The sequence below is a fragment of the Triturus cristatus genome, chromosome 3_1, assembly GCF_964204655.1.
Source record: "Triturus cristatus chromosome 3_1, aTriCri1.1, whole genome shotgun sequence".
Lineage (NCBI taxonomy): Eukaryota > Metazoa > Chordata > Amphibia > Caudata > Salamandridae > Triturus > Triturus cristatus.
Window position 1 is genome coordinate 228,428,593 of NC_140583.1, and position 26,379 is coordinate 228,454,971.

The window sequence follows — 26,379 nt, forward strand, 5'->3', positions numbered from 1 at the left end:
GCCTTGACACTGTTAATCACAACACTCTTCTGAACACATTAAATCAAAGAACGGGTTTTGAAGGCACAGGGCTCAAATGGTTTGAATCATTCCTCTCGGACATATCTCAGATGATCCAAATAGCACACTGTCTCTCTACATCAATGGCTGTAGGACAAGGCATCCCTCAAGGCTCGATCCTCACGCCTAGCCTGTTCAATATTTACATGGAACCACTGGAAAATCTCCTAAATAAAATCTGGGATCCATCATCACCTCTTTGCTGATGACACCCAAATCTACTTAAAGGTGTCTTCTGCACATGACATTTCAATCCTCAACACCACTCTCAACTCCGTTCAAGATTTGATGTCAACTCATCATCTAATTCTGAATCCTTCCAAAACGGAATTCCTTCTTCTCTCTACCTCACTCTCTCCTCCTCTTTTTCAATCACGGATGGACAATCTGAACATACTTAACAACAAGCCTATCATTCCTGACAGTGCCAAATCCATAGGTGTCATCCCAGACAAAAGGCTCCACCTACATTCCCATATCAATACCATCACCAAGAATGCACGTTACCAACTGCTCCTTCGCTGGAGGGGTTCAGCCTTTCTTACCTGAGCAAGACCTAAAAACTTTGGTCCAATCATTGGTTCTCTCCAGATTGGACTACTGCAACTCCCTCCCTGCTGGTCTCCCCAAAAGCCCCCTTTCCCCTCTATAATCCATCCTCCATTCAGTGGCACATTTCATATATGGGGCCACAAGAAGTGATCACATCACACCCATACTTTTTTCTCTTCGCTGGCTTCCCATTGAAGCAAGGTCCATTTACAAGACTGCCTGTATCACCCACAAAGACTTCCACCCCTCGCTATCTGGCGAATAAACTCAAAATCTAAGGCGGCTCTAGATCTTCACGCAATGATGGAAAAGTACGGCTCGAACCTCCTACTTTCAAAAGGCTCAATCCTGCTCAGGCAATGCGGCTAGAATTTGGAACTCGCTGCCCCCAATCCTCCGGACCACCGCCTCTTTCCGTACTTTCAAAACAGATCTTAAAACTCTTCTCCTTAAAAGGCACTTTGAGGAATAATTCAACCCAGTTCATGACCGCCATGGCCGCTTGGCATTCACATGAGCTCAACTTTGTAAATATGTATTCTATAGCTGTATTAAACTAATGTTGTTACCTTTTATTTTTTATTATCCTGATTGTATATTTAACTTGTTAGTGTGTAAATTCCATCACGTGTACCTTGTGTAACTTACTTGGTTCTTTTGTAAAGTGCTCTGACACATTTGGGTAAAGTTTGTGCTATATAAAATTGCATTAAATAAATAAATAAAATAAGTAAATATACCGCTTTTATGTCATTTCAGCTGTGGCAGATAGAGAAAGAGTGCTGCACCTCACATGTACGGTCCCCTCCCCTGACCAATCAGGGGAAAGCTTGATGCTCACTGGTCACTTTCTCCATTGACTGAAATAGCCTCAAAGCATGGGGGGGGGGGCGGGGTTAAAGACTGGCGCCCCCCCCACCCCCCATCCGCACTCTCCTCTCAGGCCCCTCGTGATTAGTGCGAAGCGACATTTTGGGTATATATGGAAAACGAATGCCAGTTTATTGAATTAGATGTGCGGGGCTGGTTCGTCCTAACGTTACCTGGAGGTTTTGATCTGAAATGTTTTTCCTCTGAGGCTTACTGGTTTGGAAGGAGGTTTCTCCTGGAAAGGCAGGGCTGGGGCGGAGTCCATTGCATGACACTTGAGAAAGTTCAACACTCCGTCCGTCATCCTCTTTGGTTTTACTTGAGAAAGCTTTGACACTGAACGCTGGACTTGGGTTAAAAGGTGAGCATCTTAAAGGTAAAATCAGAAGGCATGATTACACGCTGATGTCTCTTAAGTTTCAATCGGGCTGGGGCAGGGGCAGCTAGTGTCTGCAGAGAGACTGGCCTATAGGTAAAGCCAGAGATTTCCGAAAGGGTCTGTGGCCTTGAAAGGTAGCACTGGGGCAGGGTCAGTCACAAGTGAGAACGCTCTAGTACTGACCCTGCTCATATATTACAGGAAGGTGTTGCACGGCAAACAGGCCTGTGTTCAAATCCAGGTTTGGTACAGGCCGGAGCCTGTAAATTACTTATTTCAGTGGTGGTCGAGCCGGATCACCAGCATCCGAGCGACTCTGACCCAGCCCTACTTGCTCATGAGGCATAGTAACCTGTTGGAATTGTCCCAACTTTTTCAATAGGAACGCATTCTCTACTGTCAGTGCCAACGTCGCTGAAGCCGCTAACTGGGGTTTTTAAAGAAAGTAACTCTATGCCATGGCTCGGGATTCAGTCTGAATATTTCACAAGACTGGTGCTCGGTTTCTGGTGCACTCACTGCGCGAGATCATCTGACGAGCTGCACAAGAGCGCGTTTCCATCAAACGGATCGGTTTCCAACCAGCAGAAGCTGGAGGCAACAATAACACAAACGAGCAAAGTAAAAATCGGATTTTCACTTTCATTTTAGCTAAAACGGGTTCTGTCAGATGTCTGATTTGACTCCAGAAAAAGCAGGAGGCGTCCTTTCGTAATGCAGCGTGTGAGACTGAACCGTGCGTGCAAGAGACTCTAATTATAGGTCTGTGCTGAAATATCATTCTGGGCACAATGCAAATACAGAGCCGGCTAAGCGACCTTGCATACATGCCGTCACACCCTCACTGCTCGGCTGACAAGATTCGAGTGAACAGGTTCACATTCTACGTATAACTGACGGGGACGTGTAAAAGGTCTGTGCTCTCTAAAACCGCGAAAATTAAAAAAATAATATTTCCAATGGCATCCTGCAGTAAGACGCCCTCACTCAAAATCACTCCATGTGTGTGCCTCAGCCTGTCGTGATCTGCAGGTGAGGGCCCCACCCCTGTCCTTCTGTCACTGAGGCCACGCCCTGAATGACTTCACTGTCACATGCTCTTTCAAGTGCCTCACTCAGCGTGCCCCACACCTTACAGTCTGGCCACCTCCCTACGGGCTGTCATACTCTGTGCCTCCCTTGAAAGCAGAGCCCTAAAGACCGACGGCTGAACTCAGCACACTCCCCTCTGTGAGCGTTAGTGACGGAACTTTCATTTTCTAACCAAACGTTTACCAGTGAGACAACTCGCAGTTTTTGCTTTTTCCCACTATATAAGCTGTGGGTGGATTTTTGTATTTGGGTGTTTCACTTTCATCTTTATTAAACGGTTTAGTTGTTTGTATGGTCCCTACTTTATACCGGATTCAGTTGTTGATCCTAGGGTTGGAAAAGGCAGGACATATGTCCTTTCCTCCTATATATGTTCTCTACCCCGTACTCTTTGCGCTTGCCAGTGTTTGTTTAGAGGTCGTACGGCGTAGGTCGTCTTCTCGCCTCTCTTTGTGCTAGCATGGTTAATTAAGGACCTGATCCGACAAATAAGCATTGGTACATGAGTCATGACAGATTATAAGCATGACTCGCCCAATCATGATCATGCCAGACCCTGAGACATGTGCAAGCAGAGGTCTGCAGTCCTACCTTTATTTCCACAGACGGCCAGGTTTGAAATGACGCAATCGGTTGTGAAGATCAGGAAGCCAGCCCGAAGCATGAAGGAGTTGTGCTACATACTGCATCTGCGCTGAGGTCAGGCTCTATTTAATAATTTAAAGCCAAGAGAAAGGGAACAGCCAATCAAAATCTAATCCTGCAATTTGATTTCTCATATCGGATTACAGATATGATTCAGATTTGAAATCTGTGCCATTTTAAAAAAATTATTGCAAAATAATTTATCTCGGTTATCATTAAAAAAATTAGGCCGTGCGGCCTGCTTGAGGAAAGATGGGCCTGTAATCGAACTTTGTGCACTGTGCTAATCTACAGGACGTTTAAGACAACCGCAGTTTTTATTTCAAAGAACACTTAGCTGGACATTGCCAGCAAGAGTAACCCCTCGGGAGCAAAACCAGGGCGGGAACAAGGTAATGCGGCAGATGGAGTGCATGGTTCTGGCTTTCGATGAAAGCCTGATGAGTGGTCACTCCAGTGCTCTGCTGTTCAAACCCTGCCCTGGAGTCATAAAGGTGATAAGTGGGGCCTCGTGCACTCCCTGGCCGTAGAGCAGATGTGCTCTGCTCTGCACTGTTGGGTTTATTGACTGGGGGGGCTTGCACCAGCACCTAGTTACCGTCTGCAATCTGCACCTTTGTGATTGCCAGATGGACCTATGGAGCCGAAGGAAGGGCTCAGCAAAGTGGGCTGTTCTTAGACATGGTCCCTACCCCGAGAGACCAGTTCAAAAATAACATTCAAATACCCAGGAGGTGTGTCTCTTTCGGTGCTGCTAGAAAAGCCCATCGGCTGCACCTTGTGTTACTGCTTCAGAGCATATCCCACGTGCGCTGCTATTACCTATACAGGGGTGTCTGAGCGTCCGACAGAAGAGAGGGGAGAGGTCACAGCAGCGCTGAACGTTCTGAGAATCCGGTGAAACGTTCCAGTGGTTGAAAACAGCCCTGCTTCGCATGAGTGGGCTGAGTCTGCCTCCATTTAATGCGGGCAGAGGGAGAAGGCCATAGTTGAAGGTCAGAATCTCCTTTTGTCTTTATATCAGGAATACAATGGTACTCACTGGCATGGACCCTGCAATGGCATATACTGGCTGCGAGTTGGCAGACATACCTCTGTGCTTCACCCGGAGGAAGGCAGCCCTATGGGACAATCCTGACAGTCATGAGCTTTCCTGATAGGCTGGCACGTCTGTCATTCTGATAGGCTGGCACGTCTGTCATTCATATGGAAGTAAATATGTCAGTGTCTCTATTGGGCTGATATATATGGGGAATAGCCACTCACACCCTAGAAAAGGCTGAGAGGTGACTGACGCTCCTCCAGCCATGCTGGCCTTTCAGGTGTAACAGTGTGTGAGAAATATCTCAATATCCTCCTATATTAGTCCACCTCTGGCCTCATTCTGTAAAACCCTTCACACATACAATACTGTTTCTTAATCCCAGGCGGCTCGGAGCCTCAGACCCGTGGCTTCTGATAGGCTTGAAAGAAGGTGTTCATGTTCTCAATAATTTCCACTGGACAAAAAAGTAGAGGCACATCAGGTGATCTAGTAATAACTTACTCACCTACTAAATCACAAGATATGGAAAACAGATCTCAGCACACTTATAATCCCTCAAGAACAAAATCGCACCTGCTTGTGGCCCCCCTTCTCGCTGGCTGGGGTTTGCGGCAGACCCAGTTTACTTAAATGTTTATAAAACCAGGGCAAGCGAGGAGATCCAAATTCAGCGGCGGTTCCTCCGCTATGGCAGAGCAACGTCACCCCCGCCCACCAGCTGCCGCAAAACTCAATTTGTCAATTTAACTTTATTTAGTTTGTTACAACCATAAAAGTGTACATTACATCTGTTTCGTCTATTAAAATACATATATAAAATATATCACATATTCATCATAGCTAAAATAATCCATATCCTATAAAATATTCTAAAATTAATAAAACCAGGTGATTCCTGCGTTTGTACCTTTACATCCAGTATTTCCGATAGATCAATTGCAAGACTGATGTCTTTTCGTTGTGCCATCTCATAACAACGTTTGCGTACCCATACAAAGGTTACTCTAAGCCCTTAAGAATCGCTTTGACCTTACACATAAATTTCCCCATGGCGCAAGCTATGTCTAAATTCCTCATTTCCATTAAAAGTTCAACAGCTTGCATCCTACTCATTATTCTGTATTTTATGAATATTGGGCAAAACTCAAAAAAATAAAACGATAATAAAACAGGTTTATTATCGTTTTATTTTTAACAGGAACGAGTCTTGGGGGTGGGGCCTGGTGATGACAGGCTGGAGGGGGAGTGTTGGGCACTGCTGTCAGTGCGCGCGTAGGTTTGCATGCCGTCTTAAGGTGGCCAAACCGATGCGCTCTGAAGCGGTCTCCAACCCGAGCTGTGTTGCCTGGTTGGAGACAGCAGGCACAGGCTGCCAGTCTCACTGGGAGCGCAAATTCAGGGCGCTCAGATCAATCCTGACTCTGCTATCATGCATGAGAGCAGCGTCTGGATTGGCCACAGGGGAGTTTGGGGCCTGTGCAGTGCAGCAGAAGGAGCACAGAGTCGACGATGCAGCGAGCAGCAGGTAAAGGGGTATTTTTTTTGTCATCATCGTCTGTCAGGCTCCTCCCCCCGCCTTGACACCAGCCGCCACTGGATTAGATAAAGGTACAGAACTCTAGTCAGATATGAACACTCAAATGCATATATTAGCAGGGCCACTTGAAGTATGCAGTTATGCGGCTATGCACCTACAACATTTTCCGCCTGTTTATGGATTTACAGCACTTTTCACTCAATCCATCTGCTGAGGCTTTATTTGCAGATGTCATCAACAATAAATGTGTTTCTACGTAAAAGAGACCATATGTTTCAAAAAAGGTGCCAGAGATAGTGCTGTGCAGAGGCAACCCCTTTTGCAAAAATTAAGTGGGCATATTTCAGTTGCTGATAACTGTATGTGTTCAGGTGTTGAACTGGTACGAAGGAGGAGAAACGTTTGCTCAGAGGCTGTTAATGCGTGTAAAATAGACTTAATAGTGTAATAATACTGCAGCAGAAGGGGAGTATTGCGCAGCATAAATTGCATTTTTTGACCCATAATGTCGTCAAACTTGCTACATAATTTGGTTCTCCCTTGCCACATAATTCCAGTGACCCTGACAATTATTCATGCAATTTAACAGTCATAAGGTAAGAGGGCTGGTCATAGGCCGGTGTGAATATTTTCTTGTTTGACTTTCTCCCTGTATAACAATGTGTTCCGAATAGTCCATATCTGAAGCATGAAGAAGCCATCTAGATAGCAGACTATTGATCTAGCTATGCAAATCGGTGCCTAGGTGATATGCAAATCGGTGCCTAGGTGATATGCAAATCGGTGCCTAGGTGATATGCAAATCGGTGCCTAGGTGACGTGGCTCTCCTAGAATAGTGTTCTCTTATGGCATCAACATTTAGCAATTAAACACAGCCAAGGTCTGGATGACATTGATATAGAACGATTTTTTCTAAATTGACTTATTATCTTGAATTGGTAATACAGTTTCCAGTTTCTCTTGCTGCTTACCCGCAGGCTTTTTGTTCATGAAATCTACTCCAAAATGTCCCCTTCTGCCTTCTGTCTGTAACGTTCACCCTTTCAGTGTGGTATAAATTCACTGGAACTGGGTAGTTTTTGTGATAAAGACAGGTGAGGTTCGAGTTCGGCAAATTTCTTTTAAACTTGGGGTGTAACAAAAATCAACAAGCATTTGGCAAAGTCAATAGGTCGAACTTACCATTTTTTTTGCAAACATATGCATTATACAAAGAAAATGGCAGAAATATAAAATACATGAATGGTCCAGCAGCCTAGGCACAGTAACCTTGGCACTGAAAAGCACTCATTTTCGGGTGACAGTGCTCATGTGCTGAGGCAAAATGCTCCCACTCCCTTTGCAAGACAGCTAATGGATGAAGTGGGCTGAACTACTGTCCATGCTGTGGGGGTGGGGGGTGACAAAAATGTGAATGATGTGAAGGATGCATCAATAGACCAATGGACAAAGAGGGCTGACCGAAAGCCCCTGTATGGAAGTACAGGTATATTTTCATTATGTATATTTGGGAACACATGTCTGGTCAGCTAAGGTGCTCTGTAGGACAAACCAAGGAACACAGACAGGGGTCTGCAGTAACCACAGGTATAGAAAACACACAGTAAGAGTCACCGCTGTAGCATGAGTTGAAAAATGACCACAGGCGCTGCATGGTTTTACCAAGATAGCAAGCACAGTATGGGTTAGCAATGGACACAGGAACACAGCATGGATGCAGCAGTACTCACAGACACATGACTGGCTCAGCAGTCATGGATTCCATTCAGCAGCAACCTCGAGTACAGAGAGGGATCAGCAGTGGGAACGTGCAAAGCCTGGTTTCACGGCCACTGCATTAATTCTTCGATAGCCACAGGCGCTATCGGAGTTAAACCAGGATCACTGGAAAGCAGTCAACTCAGGAATAATCACAGGTCCATGACCGGCTCATAGTCCAAGGAACGCGATCAGGATAGCAGTATTGGCAAACACAATATGAGTTCCTAGGTAGTCAAGGGCACAGTGTGTTCACTAATAATCACAGGCACTGTACATGTTCACTGATAATCACAGGCACAGTACATGTTCACTGATAATCACAGGCACAGTACATGTTCACTGATAATCACAGGCACAGTACATGTGAACTGATAATCACAGGCACTGTACATGCCCACTGATAATCACAGGCACAGTACATGTTCTCTGATAATCACAGGCACAGTACATGTTCACTGATAATCACAGGCACAGTACATGTTCACTGATAATCACAGGCACAGTATGTTTTCACTGATAATTACTGGCATAGTATGTTCACTAATAGTCAGAGGCATATTAAATGTTAACTGATAATCACAGGCACAGCATGTTTTCACCAATAATCACAGGCACAGTATATGCTCACTAATAATCACAGGCACAGTATGTTTTCACTGATAATTACTGGCATAGTATGTTCACTAATAGTCAGAGGCATATTATATGTTAACTGATAATCACAGGCACAGCATGTTTTCACCAATAATCATAGGCACAGTATATGTTCACTAATATATTTAAACAAACAGGAGTTACACCCTAGAGGAGGGACTAAACGCCCAGCAGTGGAGATGAGAACAGATCCAGTGCAGATGTTAGAGAATCTCCGTCTGGGATGGCTCAAACTATTAGAGAGTCTTTCTCTTTTTTATACATAGCCCTCACTCACTCCAATAGTGACACGTGCGTCAACATCAGGTTCCTCCTGGCTCCTATAAGCCAGGATGGGCCCGACTGTACTCCAGGGAGCTCTTTGGATTTATTTTCTGGTGACCTGGTGGGTAAATCTAAAAATGGCTCACCCACTCTCAGGTATCTCTTTATTAGCGGGGTGGATGGATACAATAAAAATAATAATAGTTATTAGAACATTGGAACATTGGAGCGCCATTGAAAACAATGGAGTGCTCCGGGCTTATAATGGCTGGTATAAGCCCGGAGCTCCAACATTCCAATGTTTCTTTGTTCACAGCTCTGGCTGTGAACAAAGGCTTCAGGGAGCCTGAGGGTATTTCAATTCCCTCGCGCTCCCTGAAGGCTTTGTTTTATTTGTTAGAACATTCTTCCCTCTAGTGGCAGAATGTTCTAATAGCCTTATAGCCCTTCGTAGCTGGGCTATACCGGCTATTAAAGTCCCGCTTCCTTGTTAAAGGCCCTCGCCTTCGGCTCGGGTGTTTAACGCTGGAGCTGGCCTTTAATAGCCGGTGTAGCCCGCTACGGCGGGCTATAAGGCTATATTATAAAGAGGGGCACTCAAGGAATACAATGGTCCTATGACCCTCAGTTTGTCAAATTGTCAGACTCCCTCGTAACTTGAGTCGTCCCAGATGGTAATAACCTTACATGTGCTCTGGATGTTTTTTTTGTATGTTCACTAAAAATCACAGGAACAGTATATGTTCACTAATAATCACGGGCACAGTATGTGTTCACTAATAATCACATGCAGAGTATGTTTTTCATTAATAATCATCGGCACAGTAAACTAATAATCACTTGCACAGTATGAACACAGCTGCAGTCACAATTACCATATGTTTTTCCGTGGACCCCCAAGGGCAAAGGTGCAGGGGTCCAGCGTGCTTTTGGTAGCCTCCTGCTGCCCAGTTCTACGAATGCCCAATACCAATGAGGCCTAGTTCTGATTCCATCTCATGACATTTCTTTCACCACTCTAAACCTCCTGTCCCTTTCACTCCTGCTGGTTCTCTTTCTTGCAGATTTCTCCCTTTGTATCGGTTTTGCATGCTACAGCTTCCTCCTTTCTAGTTTTTCTGCCTTCTGTCCTTGGTCGAAGTCTGATGATGAAAAATATGTTCCTGTTCGCAAACAGTAGATCAGTGCCCAGCATTTGCACCCACCTGCACAAATTAAGCTCGTTACAGGAAAGTAAAGCACAATCTTTTGCTTTGAGAGGTTTTATTCCCAGCAAGTGTAAAGAAAGAACAAGTCTGTATGTGTTAGAGAACAATCCGAGCATTTGTCAGCTGGCACCTGTGAGAACAGCCACACAATGTCTTTGTACCACATCCCATTGAAAGCTGATGCTGCCCAGGGTTTCATGCATGGATTCATCTTTGAGGAAATCCTATGATTGTGTATTGCAGGGGAAATACTTTGAGATCCAGTTCAGCCCAGGGGGCGAGCCAGATGGTGGAAAGATCTCCAACTTCCTCCTGGAAAAATCCCGCGTGGTGATGAGGAACCCCGGCGAGCGCTGCTTCCACATATTCTACCAGGTCAGATATCACTCCGAGCGGATTCTGCAAGTTGAAAACAAAAAGTGTACCATTCCGCGAGGTTCTTCTCGGGTCTAATGAAGGCTGAAAGTGCTTCCTTGCACCTTGGCATCCTCATCGATCGATGAAATATTCTGGCACTTTTTCCTCATTAATAATTGGCTCTGGTTGACTGCACCAAAGGCCTGACTGTGGTCAGACAGACGCATCTCTGCTCCCTTCCCCAAACACTAGCTGCTTCCACTCCTCCAGCCTTCACTGTGCTTGTGCGTGTCACTGGAGATGGTGCCGTGGTTCCCTGTAGAGTTAAGCACGTGGCATCCACTGGTTTCAAGCACAGCATATAGAGGCCTCTGAATGCAGCATATGGCCAATAATAAAAGTGCACAGGGAATGTCACTCACAGCCTGTTCCATCCACATAAAAGAAGGAAGATGGCGGGTGTGGCCGGGGTAACGTGTAAGGAAGAGTGAGCTTGGAGCGGTGGCCGCCTTAGTGTCGTCGCGCCCCTCGTGCTTCTGGGGATCGCATTGAACAGAGTCAGTGTGGCCCAGGAGTCACTGGCGAGTGAAAGTCTGTCTTTTCAAGGCACAGTGTAATGGCCACACTGATCAATGGGAAGGCGAAGTGCCTGCTCATGGTGTAGTTCCTTGTAGCGCATTCTGTGCACGGATGTGTGTGCTGGAGGAAATTGCCATTTATGTCATTGCCTTAATGCCCATTGCCTTGCCTGGTGTCTTCCCTGGGGAGACTGTGATATAAGATGACCTCTTTATGCAGCTGCATGGCGTCAGCGCAGTGCGCTGGGAATGGGAGTGTGGTATTTTTAAGCTTGCTTGTTCCAAATGCATTTGGTATGTCACTGGTCAGGATATTGATGGGCGGATGGTGTGGCGACGCCTTGCCAGTCACACGCCTTTGCTGTTGTGTTATTTACATGGATGTGCCAAGGGAACTGTGACATTCTTTCTGCTAGATGTTAGGATGTCATTTTGGAGCCTGGCACACAGCGAAATAACCGTAACAATTAATTGAAAGAAATTAGATTCTAGCTGAAACAGACCACTGATTTCTCCGAGGGAAAAAATCCCCAGTGACCAAAAAAGTGTGCATTTGCACAGGAGTCTCAATTCCCCCTGTGTGGAGTTTTACGCTATGTAGAATTCCTCACAGAGGGCATAGGAGCCCGCAAGAAATGCCACCACCTTCCCTGTAGCACACCTGGAACGCTGCACCTCTTAATCTCCACCCATATGTTTGTTTTCCCTGAGTGGGCCCCCTGCCTCAAGTTTAAACTCTGTGCTTTCTTGCCTTAACCCGACAGCTCATCGAAGGGGCATCCACCGAGCAGAGAAACAGCCTGGGCATCACGACCATCGACTACTACTACTACCTGAGCCAGTCTGGATCCTACAAGGTGGACGACATCAACGACAAGCGCGACTTTCAGGAGACCATGGTGCGTGCTTTCACAACAGGGCAGTCGTGCATGCTCACTTAGTGTAGGAGGAAGTGTGATCTGATCTTGTGGCCCATCTCTGCAGATTCATTCAATACCTTTAAAGATCTGAACAGTCCCCTTGCAGGAGCTGGGTCACCTTTAAAGCCCTTTGCTTGCCTCAGGGAGCAGCCTGGGAGTATCTCACCCCCCTCTCCATCTGCTACACATGTTCAACTGGCAGCGGACACCACAGAGAGACAGATGTGATCTGCATCTGCAAACTTAACACTGCCTAGCACTGTAAGCCACGAAGCACGGGAGGAGCACCGGCATTGCAGGGGTCCCTGCTGGGGTGTATCAGGGAGGATCAACTGAGAAAGGAGCAGGTAGCCACCCTCATCCAGCTAGCACTAGTCCATATCTAATCAGAAGTAGGGCAGCAGGCCAAAGTAACCACGATCCACCCATTTCCAGGACCGCTTTTACTGGTGCAAAGGCAACACAAGTCCACAAGGGCAAAAAATTGGCCTCGCGCACATTTACAAAGGAGAATGTCAATAAAACCTGTGATCTTGTACCGGATGCTAATGTGCATGTGTTGTCTTGGCAGCATGCCATGAATGTGATCGGGATCTTTGCTGAGGAGCAGGCCATGGTGCTGCAGATAGTGGCTGGGGTGCTGCACTTGGGAAACATCAGCTTCAAGGAGAAGGGAAACTATGCCGCAGTGGAGAGCGAAGAATGTGAGTAGTAACATAGAAAATCCTTTCTTAAGTAGTGTACTGTGATATTTTCTGTCTGGATCATTTAGGGAGAGGCCTGTGTATGTTTACACGTCAGCATGTTGTAGAAGCGCTGTGATAGAAATAGCCGTTCATTCCTTGTATCCGTGCCCAGGTAGAAAGGGCTCTGGGACCAGCTGAGGGCTGGTAAACCATAGATTCCAAACATTCTGTTACCATCTGGTTCTTTCTCCTCTCCTAAGCCCAAAGGCCTAACTAACCTTGCGGTCCAGGATTTACTTATTACTATTATATTTTACTTATAGAGCGCACCACAACCTCTATGGGTGTCTTGGCACTTTGGTATTAACTGATATGGTAATGCTCATTTGGGCAAGATTAAATGTTTTTTTCTAAGAAGAACTTCCGAAGGCACTGCACCGAAAACTAAAGAGTTATATTTTATAAACGTTGTACCTCAAATTGGATCAAGGGAGGGGTGAAATGGGTTGAGCCACAATTTTTTATCCTTGCTCTTCATCCAGCCGCCAGCTCCCCTTTCAGGCAAGGCAGTTGTTTAAGTTACATGTATGCCGTGGTTGGACTGAGCATCTGAAACTGGTTCTTACCTATACGCTCATAATTCGTTTTTTCTTGGTGTTTGCTCTCACAAATTTGCTGTTGATAGCATGGTATACTTCTTGGTGGGACGCAATTTATCAAACTCAGAAGAATAAAAGCCTGAGTCATCCATGTCAGAATTTAAATTGTTAACCTGAAAGCGCAACATAATTCTCAGCAGTGAGCATTTAACTCACTGACTAATCCTCTAGCGCTTCAGAGAAACGGTAGAGTGATCACCTCTTGGTGTCTGTCTGTCGGGGATCTTACAAGTGACTTGTAGCGGGGTTGGAAACGGAAAGAGAATATTGGTAACAGAGTTGCCCAAGATCACAAAGGGCATTAAAGGAGAAGAGAGATCCAGTAAGGAAGCTCTGACCAAGGCAACAGAGTCAAAGCTCAGAAGGAACATGCGCTTGAGACAATAAAACATTCAGAATACCTAACAACCAGAATGTGCGAGGTATACTTATAACAGTATTATTAAAGGGAATGTGGGATAAAGCGTTCGGGGGGGGGGCACATTATAAGACTGCAGTCGCAGCTCAGTAAGTTCCTCACCCACAATTACTGTTAAGATGCGGACTGTAAATATCCACATGTACGATACACATGCAAAGGGTCGGTGGCGCTGACATCTTTGGGGATGAGGTATGATGGTGGCACACTGAAACTGGAAGTAAAGGGGAAAGAAAGGCAGGGTCTAGGAAAAATAGGGGCCATTCAAGAAACAAGGTATGCATTGAAATAGTGCTACCTCATGCAGCAAGGAAAGAACAATGCACAGCAGGATAGGGCCAGTTTAAGGAACACGGATTTTGCTTGTAATCAGGAAACTGCAAGCAATGAGTAGAACAATTCGGGGAATAAAGCACCGACCAAATACGAACACTACTTCAGTGATCAACACAGAAACACACACATCACCTGGGGTTTATGTAGCTGATCACCTCTTAGTGACGGCCACAGTCAGGTGCATGACCTGAAGTGGCATAGGCACTGCATAAACTTCAGACCCGGGAAAGCGAGATGGCCAAGAGGATGCATTTGAAACCAAAAGTCAAACTGTCTTAACACCGCCAACGTTACCAGCTCTGCCATGTCACTCCACATTGCTCCAAAATACATCTGGATCAAAGTATTACCAAAATATTTGCCTGCTAAAGGGGTAACATCCAGCAAAAGTCTGTTTCATGTTAGAACTTGTTTGGTGACCTTGAGTAAATGCTCGTTTAAATACTAATTGGTCAACGAACGCCTGATTTGTGTTGAATTTTTAAGATGAATTCCTGCTATATATAAGATAAAGTATCTCCCACCGTACATTATAACGACACTGTAAGACACCCAGGAGTTCAGGATCCATATACGGGACTGAAGTCACACCGCTACTCTTCTCACAAACTACTTACATCTTGGCCTCCTGCTCTTTCATATTAAACAGATAGGATTGTTGTATGTTATAAAGAATAAAAGTAAAATCTGAAATAAAAACATGCCATCTCATGTTTGGACCCAGCCATATGCATTGCATAAGGCAAGCCTTTGTCTAGAGTGGTACAGTGGGTGAAAAACAGTTGGGCGGAATCCTACCCCTAATGATTGACAATGGTTAAACTTCTGCCAGCCCCCTCCCATCACTTTTTGTGTGACTGTGTGAAACTAAACACACCAACAAGTAGCTAGTATTACGTTGCAAAAAAAATATTAGAATCAGTTTAATGTAAGTCAGATTAAAAAGCATTTGTAGCTCAGAGTGTGTAGTAACACGCAGGCAGACTATCGCCTACCCATAATCACCCATAGTGCGCAAAAAAAACATGTCGCCATACTTTTCTTCTTTCTGCTGAACACTATTCCTTTAAAAAATCTACATAAGCAAAATGAAAAGCCAGTTCTCTTTTTAGTTTGTTTAAGCTGCAGCTGTAATATTGCTCTGTGACCTGCCTTTCAGCCTGGCAGCTGGCTCTGGCAGCCGGTATTAAGATGTCACAACTGTACTGTCATTGTATTTCATGGTGCTCTTAACATTCCAGTGTTCTGACAGGTCATAGCAGCTATATTGTTTTATTATTAGAGGTGATTACAGAAGTCACAAATCAACTGTAATCAGAAAACTGGAGGCGGGCTTTTATACAGGGTCTGCAGGCGCCCATGTTTGTCATATGTTCTTTCATTATATCTCAATGTATTCCATGTGGCTAGCCTAAAGGTCTGGAGTGGATATGGCAATCATGGGCCGAATGTAAACACCCCAGACAAAATAAGCTGCTACAATTGGCCTTTATATGTCCCTCCCATCCATCCATCCATCCGGCCGCCCCCAACAGATTCATTAATCAATCGATAGTCCTTTTCTTTTCGAGGGGATATCCATACCAGTGAACCAGTCAGTAAAGCACAAGAAGGCTTTTGAATGGAATGGGCTGTCCAGGTCCCAGAGAATGCCCTGTGCCAAGTGGGCACTCAGACCGAAGAAGAGTTCTAAGCATTTTGCATCCATTTTTAAGATTGGGTGTCTTGATTCTCAGTGCCCTCCAGTAATACTTATTAAAATTCAAAGTACAATGCTGTTCTGAGGGCTGTGTTGCTGCAAAAAATGACAGTTCCAGAAGACACATTTTTAAACATAGGTGAGATGTGCAGAATAAGAGGTGCATTTATTTCAAAGATGTTTGTGCATTTACATGTGTTCCCTGGTGAGTGAAATGTAGTACCTGATTTGCACAAATTGTTTTACTCTGGTAGGTTAAAAGAACAATATTAAATGAAAGTACACCCCTATGCTTTCAGAAACCTCCTTTTAAAAAAAAAATCTTATGTATGCACTGTGTCAAAATATCTCACATAATATGCGGCGTCGCTTGTAATTCTTAGCCATATAAACGTGCAATGTCCTATCTTTGTTGCTTAATTCAGTTCATCCTGGCACATTTAATGGTCTTATATGTGTGTATAAAAACACACACACAAACAAACACACAGAGGAGACACACACAAACATACTCACGAGAATTCCTTATAGGTCTCCTCCTATCAAACAGCTTTCATTGTAGTTACCTATTTGACATGTGGGTAATTTAATGAAACAGCTGTGTATGTCCCACAGGCTGGTGGCTACCTAACACACTCACTCTGAAGTCCAGAAACCTGTGCTGGATTAAGTTGCAAGCACGGGTTTGCGGGTGTATATTCTGGTCCTCTGTTGGTGGTAGCCTGAGTGTTAAAAATAAATGTATGTGGGCACTAGAATGACTCAACAAGGGTTGGCTTTTTGTTCCAAGCCTTTTACCACTGAATGCACAGTTTGATTTCTAACTTCGATTGCTGGTTGTTTCATGTAAACATGAGGGATCAGTTTGTGGGCCTGTGACTGACTCCATGATAGTGTGGCGTGCATATGTGGGATTAATACACCCCTAAAACACAAACGATCCCACCAATAGTGGGCATCTGGAAAATGAATCGCCTGGTTCCTCGGTGGAAAAGGAAACCAAGTGCCGGAGATGGTAGAGCTGTTTAAATGCCCCTCGGTCCAGCTAGCAAGTCCTTCAGGTTCTGAGCACTCAAACTTAACCATGCAGTGTCAGAGATGGAGCCTGTAACATTATGTGTATCCCATCCTCAGTGATTATCTGTTTTGCACGTAGCTTTTTGGTCCAGAAGCTGGAAGATAGTAATCCAGTTGCGAGCACGGCTAAACCGCGTCTTCCACGTCTCCTGAACTATAGCCTCACTCTCACAAGAGAATGCACATATGCATTCCTACCACTTACACTATCACACACTCTCACATAATGCCTTCACTCACTCGACCCACCCAGCATGCACATAGACCCACAAACGTCCACGCTCTCACACGGCACTCACACTCTTAGACAAATAAGTTCGCACACCCTGCACCCCCTACACACACAATCTTGGGCATGCACAAACACACACACACATTATTTCCGGTTAGAACCCTTAATTGCAGTGCAGTTAAAGTTAGTTGTGATTCTTATTTTTATTTTGATAGGCTGTTTCTTAGGTTACTAATATTTCACTTCATTTAGCATCAGAACGGGTTGTGATTACAATTCAGTTTTTCTTGCAACACAAGGGGGTCATTTCATATGGGCTTGAAAGGAGAATTCAATCATTTTATTGCATTACAGTGAAAGCCATGGCTGGCGTCTGGTAGCGGACAGCTGCAATGAGTCAACCAGCCCTAGGTCGTGCAAGACCTCATTAAAAACAGTGGCCTTCCAAGGGGTCAATTACTACAACACAACAAGCTCAAAATCACAATCCGGGAGAGATGGGGAGATACAGGCATGGAATCTCATACCCATGAGGTCCTACAGTTGTCCTACACTATTGTCTGTGGGAGAAGTCTGGTGACCTGTCCTACAAAGCCCTTGTACACATGACAAAATACAACCTGAACGAGACTGGTGTAAAATGAGAGGACGGCTTAGGCCAAGAATTAACGGCTACAGAAGGGGGACATATACTACGGTGCACCCACAAGGCGTCTAGAAATACCCGCTCAAAAACACACAATTTAACTACTTGCACAGAACATACCTTACAACTAGATTACTCTGTTGAATTTACAACCCTACACCATAGTCTTAGGTGCTTGCAACCAAACGCAGGATTCAACATATGGTCTGAAGTTGCCCGGAATTGGGACAGTGTTAGGAGAACTTTGCAAATCGGCCAGAGACCCCGGGTATATCAGGGTTGCACACACCAGATTTATGTCTGCTCGGCCAATAGGCAAAGATAGCAGGAATGTGATTTCTAGATATGGCACTCATCCTGGCGAAAAGGGCTCTGTCCATGGCTTGGAAAAGATCATAATCCCCCCTGCTGCAACAGTGGAGGAAAGGGGTAGGACAAATGGGCAGAGGCTTAACGTCTTACCCTACACAGAGAGAGAAAGAAAACCTTTCGGAACAAGAACCAGCGCTCGACAATAGGATGAAATGCTGTTCTAATTTAATTTAGATTAACTCCTCTGCTGAGCGACTTCTCCGAACCTCAGAAGGGAGAAGAGATCCCTCAATGAGTCTCGGCACCCCTACTTTGCAATTACAGATAATCCAGAAGCAAAAAGCCATTGTAAGCCGCATGCAGCAGCAACAGACCTACCATTAATAGTATTTAAGTGCGACCCACAGGCCTATAGACCCATAGGTTCTTTGCTTAGAAATGTAATCAAGTTCTTTACCATTACACTAATCCTCGTTGATATTTGGTGTTCAAAACTGACCCAAGGAGTGTTGGTCCCGTAAGGCTGGCTACTGTCAGAAAAGTTACTAATCTCTCCAGCACAAAGCAGGAAACATCCTCCGGAGGGGTTATCCCAGCCTGCTCCCCAGCCTTCTGCAAGACAGACTCTACTGTAAGAGCTGTTAAGAATTCCATGTTTGCATAAGTTACCATTATGCCCGATGATGTTTGCTAGCTTGACATAAACTGAGCCCTCCCAAGGGCCTTATTATATTAAAATGTCATCCCTACTTCCAAATTATGCTACCTTCAACTTTCTACTCCCGCCATCCCTGTATCTAGAGCAATATTATTTGAATATTTCACTGATGACTTTTGCAACCCGAAGAACAAAGTTTATTTATATATGGCTCAGATTTTCCAAACACCTCTGGGAACATCTGGAATATATTTTGCACTGGACACAATTCAATCACAATAAACGATGGCCGGTGCCGCTTTATTGGGCGTTTCCAGTCGGGGTGATATGCGCGGACAGTAGCGTCCCTGCAGATTCCAGCTATAATGGGTGTGATGATGCTTGGCAGGTGGCCAGAATACTTTGCTAAATGATTCTTTGTTCACAATGTACCGCAAAACCTCTGGAGAGCTCTTTTTAAACCATGGTCTGATCATTTTAACATCGAAACTTCTACACCTGGCAACAAAATCTATTTGGTTGTCTTAAACATAACTTTATTAAAATGCACCTATATGAATACTTAAGGAGATATAAACTATAAATATAAAGCTTTGATTTTTGTGAAAACACCACATATTATATGTCTCCAATCTTGTGACACGTAGCGATGTGCCTTTAACAAACAAATGTCCAAATGAGACGCATCCATAAACCACATTCATTGATCATCAATCTTCATAAATCATCGATGAACAACTCAAAGACAGGTTCAGTGGTCTTTTCTTCGGCCTCGCTTTGCCCATTCTCTACTGGTATGTACATTGTTACACCTCTAGCTCATTAAATCATATTTCTCAGTTCACACATCTGAAGTATCAAAGGTGGCACTGGTCTTGTTCAAAGTGCCAATAATACTGCGGTAGATGGCTGTATGCCAGTATGTTACAGGTTACATAAGGAGGCAGTATATTGTGCACACTACATTGGGAGTTACTAAATCAGCAGTATAAATACAATGTGTGTGTGTGTGTGTGTGTGTGTGTGTGTGTGTGTGTATATATATATATATATATATATATATATATATATATATATATATATATATATATATATATACATATATATATAAGTTTGCAAAAAGGAGTTACCCAAGAGGCTGGCACACCCAAGGTAAGTTTGACGCTTCTGAAATCCAGCGGCAAAGTCAGGCAAAACCTCTCCGTTAATTTCGGTCCGACGCGTTTCTGGCTCATAGCCCTTAATCAGCCCTGTTTAGTTTGCATCTGCATGCAGAAACTGTGGTGGTGATTCTGGGGTTAGATGTGCTCTGGCACTTTTTAAAAACTATTACTTTGTGCATTTTTAATTCATTGGCATATCACGCAGTGTGTTTGAGTACTGTATCTATTTGTAAAAAATTTATTGTGCACTGACTCTTAGCGCGCGGCACCACCTCTCTCCTGGCGCTGCCTGTGAACCAGCGCGCTGATTGCGAGCGCTGTCACCGCTCTTTTGTGTGCACTCGCAACTGTTATTAGCTGTGTTTGGTGCTCTTCTACAGCGTTTTCTTACCGACTGATCCCTTTTCTGTTTCTACACCTGAGGCGGAAAGCCGGGTGCATCCTCCTCGCTATCTCAGCTCTTTTTCTTTTGTTTCTTCTCCGTGGTCGCTGGGTGGCAACAGCGCCACGGTGGGGTCTGCCTTTCTCTCCCATTCCCTTACTTGTCCGGTATACGAGGTGCTGGTGGGCTCTCGGGGACAAAAACAGCGGCCATCTTGGGAGGAGTCTTAGCACGCCGGTCGGCGGACCAGCGGTGCGGCTCTCCTTCCACCTTCCCTGCACGACTATAAATTTAGAGGCTTCTCTCTCCACGCAGTGGACGCGCGGGGTGGACGCGCCTCTCTCGCGCCAAAGGAGCGCCTAAGGAAAGCCCGTCTGCGCCCGTCAGCGTCCCGGACGGCAGACGGGGCGGACGTAGCCCTTTCCCTCTTGCGGCGCTCTCAGATTGTTCTGCCACTATGCGCCTCTACTCCTCTGCTGAGCTTCTCTCTTTACAAAATAAGGCGGCTCATTGCCGCTGCATTTTCCCTGCTAGACGGGCATTGAAGAAGAGCTGCCCCGGTTGCGGCTGTCGTTTGGTCAAACCCACAGCAGTATCTCCCACGAGTCTGCCCACTCACCACTCCTGCTTCCTCCTTAATACTAGATCCCTTAGCAGACATTCTCTGGATGTTTTCAATCTGCTGTCGGAATCTAAGCCGCTCTGCCTCTTTCTAACAGAGACCTGGCTGGGAGAGTACTCCGGCCCTGATCTAGTCAATGCTATTCCTGCGGAATATATCATCATCAGGACTGACAGGGCCGCAGGTAGAGGTGGCGGGGTGGCTATGGTGGTCGACAAGCGTTTTTCCTGTGTGACTTTTCAGATTAATAACATCGCGGGATGTGAATCTCTTGGTTTCACCCTTTCCCTGTCTCCTCACCAAGCTTGTGTCGGGCTTTTAATATATAGAGCACCGGGTCCGTTAGGTCTTTTTTTTGAGGAATTGCAGGCTGCGCTCTCTGTACTTTGCGTAAAATCTGAGCATTGTATACTGCTGGGTGACTTTAATCTTCATATGGATACGAGCAGCAATGCAGACGTTGGTAAATTGTGGGATATCACAGCCCCTCTGGGTTTGTTACCGTATATCTCTGTTCCAACTCATAACAAAGGCCATACCCTTGACCAAGTTTTTTCCACCAGTGTGATTAATATGCTTCCCCTGGCCCCGGTACTGTGGTCTGACCACTATTTAATACATTTTCATATCCCCTCTACCACCGTGTCTTCCATAAGACCGCTGAAATGCTCCAGAGGGATGACACGGCCTTTTCATCAGGTGTCCTCTGAAATGCTGACACACGCTCTATCTCTCCACCCCTGTCAGCCATCCGGTAGTTTAGAGGAGGATCTGGATTTGGTCCAGAGGTGGCTTGTGGACAGATTTGAGGAGCTAGCTCCCGATAAAACGTCTAGCAAACCTTGTCGACGCGTTTCTGCCCCATGGTTCACTCCCTCTCTTGGTGAGATGCGACGTGAGTGTAAGAAAGCCGAAAGGGCATGGCGCCGCTTGTACGATCCCGGGGATAAAATGAAATATAGGGAAGCTATCAAGCTGTATCACAGCCATATTATGGCTGGAAAAAAAGCCTTTTTCGAAAAAAGGATTGACGATGCTGAGAACATAAGTAAAGAAGTCTTTCGCATCGTTAAGGAGTTTGTCTCCCCTACTTCTATCTTGCCCTCACATTCTCACACTGAATCCTGGGTTGCCCAACTCGCAATCTTCTTCACGACTAAAATTAAATCCATTCAAGGTACTTTTCCCCCTGTGAGCCTTGCATCCACACCCGAGATTAGATCGGCTTTGTCTCCATCCGGGGTGGTGGAAGGTCTTTTTTTATCCGAATTTCCGCCTTTACTACCCTCAGCCTCACTAGATCTCCTCTCCCAGCTGAAATACGGCTCCCCGCAGGATCCCTGCCCTGCTAAATGTCTTGGGCGAGTAGCGCCTGCCTTGAATTTCTTGCTTAATCCAGTGCTAAATAGATCTCTGAGCACTGGAGTAGTCCCCCAAGCTTGGAAGCACGCCCTGATCCTGCCGCTAGTCAAAAAGCCCAATCTGGACCCTCTAATCCATTCCAACTATAGGCCTATCTCCCTCCTCCCTGCTCTGGCAAAAGTGGTTGAGAAACATGTGCATGTCTCTCTTTCTACCTTCATCGGGAGCAATAATATTCTGCATGATACCCAATCGGGTTTTCGTGCGAATATGAGCACGGAGACCGCTCTTCTTGAAATCACCGATGCCATTAGGGAGGTATTAGACACTGGAGGAAAGGCCATCCTGGTATTGCTGGATCTGTCGGCGGCCTTTGACACCGTTCCCCACGACGGTCTCCTTTCAAGACTCTGGGAGATTGGACTTTGGGGAACGGTGCTAAATTGGTTTAGATCATTTTTGACCGGCCGACAGCAAACAGTCTGGGCACCCCCCTTTTCCTCCGAGATGCCGTCTCTGGAAGTTGGAGTGCCTCAGGGTTCCATCTTAAGCCCCACTCTTTTTAATATCTATATGGCTCCTCTGGCGGCAGTGGCGGAATCGTTCGGTGCCCAGATTATATTTTATGCTGATGACACCCAGCTCCTCTTTACCTGTGCAAAGGGCTCTGACTTTGACGGCTTACGGATCAGAGACTGTCTGGGGGCCGTTTTCGACTGGTTTCAGCAGCACAGTCTGAAATGTAATTCCGACAAATTGGAATTGCTCTTTTTTGGGTGCCCCCCTGACCCCAGTTGGAAGACGTGGTGGCCTGCCGATATGTTTCCTCCGGCAGCTGCTTCGTCTACTGCAAAAAATCTCGGCTTTCAGATTGATTTTGGTCTCTCTTTTAGACCTCAGATCCTTGGCCTTGTGGGTAAATGCTTTGGTATCCTGAAGATGCTTCGCAAGTTTCTTCCACTGTTGTCTTTTCACCACAGAAAGATCACTGTACAGGCCCTGATAGGCTCTCGCCTTGATTATGCGAATGTGCTCTATCTGGGGCTGCCTAAATTTCTTCTTTCACGTCTGCAGATTGTGCAGAATTCCGCTGCTAGAGCCATTTATGGTCTGCAGCGGAGAGCGAGGGCATCTGAGCTGCTGAGAAAGCTGCATTGGCTCTCGATGTCCAAAAGGATCACCTTTAAGGCATTAACCCTTGCCTATAAGGCACTCCATCTGATAGGGCCTATATACATCAGGAAGCGTTTGGCCTTCTATGTTCCTAGCAGAACTCTGAGATCTACTTCTTTGTCCATGGCCATTGTCCCTTCCATCAAACGGGCTAGAATTGGAGGTCGCTCTTTCCGTCATCTGGCACCCCAATGTTGGAATGCTCTGCCCGTCTCCTTGAGGAAAGTCAATAACTTGCTGACTTTCAGAAAAGAGCTGAAAACATGGCTTTTCTCTCAGTAATCTTTGGCTGTTCCATCTACCCTGTTTTACCTCACGGGTTTTTTGCTAAAGCGCCGGGACACTCCTCGGAGTAGCCGTGCGCTATAAAAGACTCGTTTTAACATAACATAACATAACAATCATGGACCAGAAGAAAGGTGACAGCAGGCAAGATTACTACTAGTGAAATCCCTCTTTTATTTCCAATTTCGGCAGTTGAAATTCAAACAAGTATGCATGCATCTTGGGATTAGTAGTTTTCTTCAATCAGACCCCAGTGGGTGAGCTTGCACGCTGTCACAGTCCTTTACATAGTTATAAATCGGGAAACAATTGTCCTTCTTTCCGCGATGCAACAATCACCAGAGCACCCCTCGTTCCGCCCTCGTCAATTCACACGAAGGCAGACCCGCATCATAAAAGCAGTGGTGCCGAGCCGTGGCCTGGGTGGGCCACTAATGTGTTTGCAAAAAGGAGTTACCCAAGAGGCTGGCACACCCAAGGTAAGTTTGACGCTTCTGAAATCCAGCGGCATTGATTTAGGGCTATGAGCCAGAAACGCGTCGGACCGAAATTAACGGAGAGGTTTTGCCTGACTTTGCCGCTGGATTTCAGAAGCGTCAAACTTACCTTGGGTGTGCCAGCCTCTTGGGTAACTCCTTTTTGCAAACACATTAGTGGCCCACCCAGGCCACGGCTCGGCACCACTGCTTTTATGATGCGGGTCTGCCTTCGTGTGAATTGACGAGGGCGGAACGAGGGGTGCTCTGGTGATTGTTGCATCGCGGAAAGAAGGACAATTGTTTCCCGATTTATAATTATGTAAAGGACTGTGACAGCGTGCAAGCTCACCCACTGGGGTCTGATTGAAGAAAACTACTAATCCCAAGATGCATGCATACTTGTTTGAATTTCAACTGCCGAAATTGGAAATAAAAGAGGGATTTCACTAGTAGTAATCTTGCCTGCTGTCACCTTTCTTCTGGTCCATGATTAAGGGCTATGAGCCAGAAACGCGTCGGACCGAAATTAACGGAGAGGTTTTGCCTGACTTTGCCGCTGGATTTCAGAAGCGTCAAACTTACCTTGGGTGTGCCAGCCTCTTGGGTAACTCCTTTTTGCAAACATATATATATATATATATATAAAGGAATGGCTCCCCACGTGGCCCCGGGAAGCAAAATGTGGCACACTCCAACTGGAAACAATCATCTTTAATATGAAATGGCAACACGGACATGTCTGCCTCCCCAACGCATTTCAGCGTATTGCCTTGTTCACGGGTTCCAGCAGCAAACATGGCTACTTGGACAGTCACAGGTGAGTATGATTTATAGTCCTCCAATGATGTTCCCAATGGAAACACAATGCATCCTGGGCCAAGTAGTTCCCCAAATCAATCAAAGCCTAAATAGGCATAATATCGGAAGTCCGTGTATAAACAATCATGCCCAATTTGAATGAAGTCCAATTGGTCCCGTCACAGACCTACAATCCAATGGTCCAGACAGGCCCTCAGAACGTGGAAATCGGCGATGACACGAACCGCCAGTTCCAATTCTGCTGGCGATCTGACGTCGTTTTTTGAGGTGATGCCGCCAATCTGCCGGCACTGGGCTGTGCCGTGAATAAATTAAGGAATGGCTCCCCACGTGGCCCCGGGAAGCAAAAGGCGGCACACCCCAACTGGAAACAATCATCTTTAATATGAAATGGCAACACGGACATATCTGCCTCCCCAACGCGTTTCAGCGTATTGCCTTGTTCACGGGTTCCAGCGGCAAACATATCTGTTTGGACAGTCACAGGTGAAGCTATACGCTGAAATGCGTTGGGGAGGCAGATATGTCTGTGTTGCCATTTCATATTAAAGATGATTGTTCCCAGTTGGAGTGTGCCGCCTTTAGCTTCCCGGGGCCTCGTGGGGAGCCATTCCTTAATAAATATATATATTTTTTTTTTGGGGGGGGGGGGGAGAATTTCGCGAAGATTCGTCAAACGATGCTAAAGTTATTAGCAAATCAAAAAATGCTTTTCCTATGGAAACTAGGTTCTAACTATAACTACCTACTGGCGACCGCCAGTAGGAAATATATATATATATATATATGTATATATATATATATATACATATATATATATTACCTACTGGCGGTCGCCAGTAGGTAGTTATAGTTAGGACCACGTTTCCATAGGAAATCCGCAACATTCTATTTTGAATAACTTTGGCGCCGGTTGACGAATCCTCGCGAATTTTTCAAAATAGGTGGGGCGCTACGCTCCGCTCCTACCCTGAAAGTCTCACTGTGCGCGCACGGGACGAACTGCGTTAAGTGGGCGCGCACGCCACAAATGGCGTAAAGTAACTTAGCATTTCAAAAACCGTACAAATTCAGTGAAAAAACCATAGGTTTCACACACGTTATAGTTAGGAATTAGCATTTAAAAAACCTTGCAAATTCACTGAAAAAACCATAGGTTTCACACATGTTATAGTTAGCTGGACATTTTACTGATAAAAAACCAATGAAATTCCCCCGTTATAGTTACTGTAGGCAACTATAACTCACGCAACCGTAATCCTCTGCTGATGACATATGTGTCTTTATGAAAAAAAAATATTTGTAATATATGTATAGCTAAAATTTAATGGAAGAAGACATGGGCAAATAAGTGTCTAAATACAGTATTAGCATCAGCAGAGGATTGCGGTCGCGTGAGTTATAGTTGCCTACAGTAACTATAACGGGGGAATTTCATTGGTTTTTTA

General features: G+C 45.4%; 1 protein-coding gene across 2 annotated transcripts in view; it reads left to right on the top strand.

Annotated features, from left to right (window-relative positions):
• The window catches only part of MYO1E (myosin IE), a 541,337-nt gene that overhangs the window by 284,830 nt on the left and 230,128 nt on the right, over window positions 1-26,379 (top strand). For both annotated transcript variants that reach the window (XM_085643738.1, XM_085643737.1), the window contains exons 7-9: window positions 10,312-10,443; window positions 11,768-11,902; window positions 12,495-12,627. In XM_085643738.1, coding sequence (XP_085499864.1) covers window positions 10,312-10,443; window positions 11,768-11,902; window positions 12,495-12,627 — 400 coding nt within the window. The remainder of the gene's footprint in view (window positions 1-10,311; window positions 10,444-11,767; window positions 11,903-12,494; window positions 12,628-26,379) is intronic.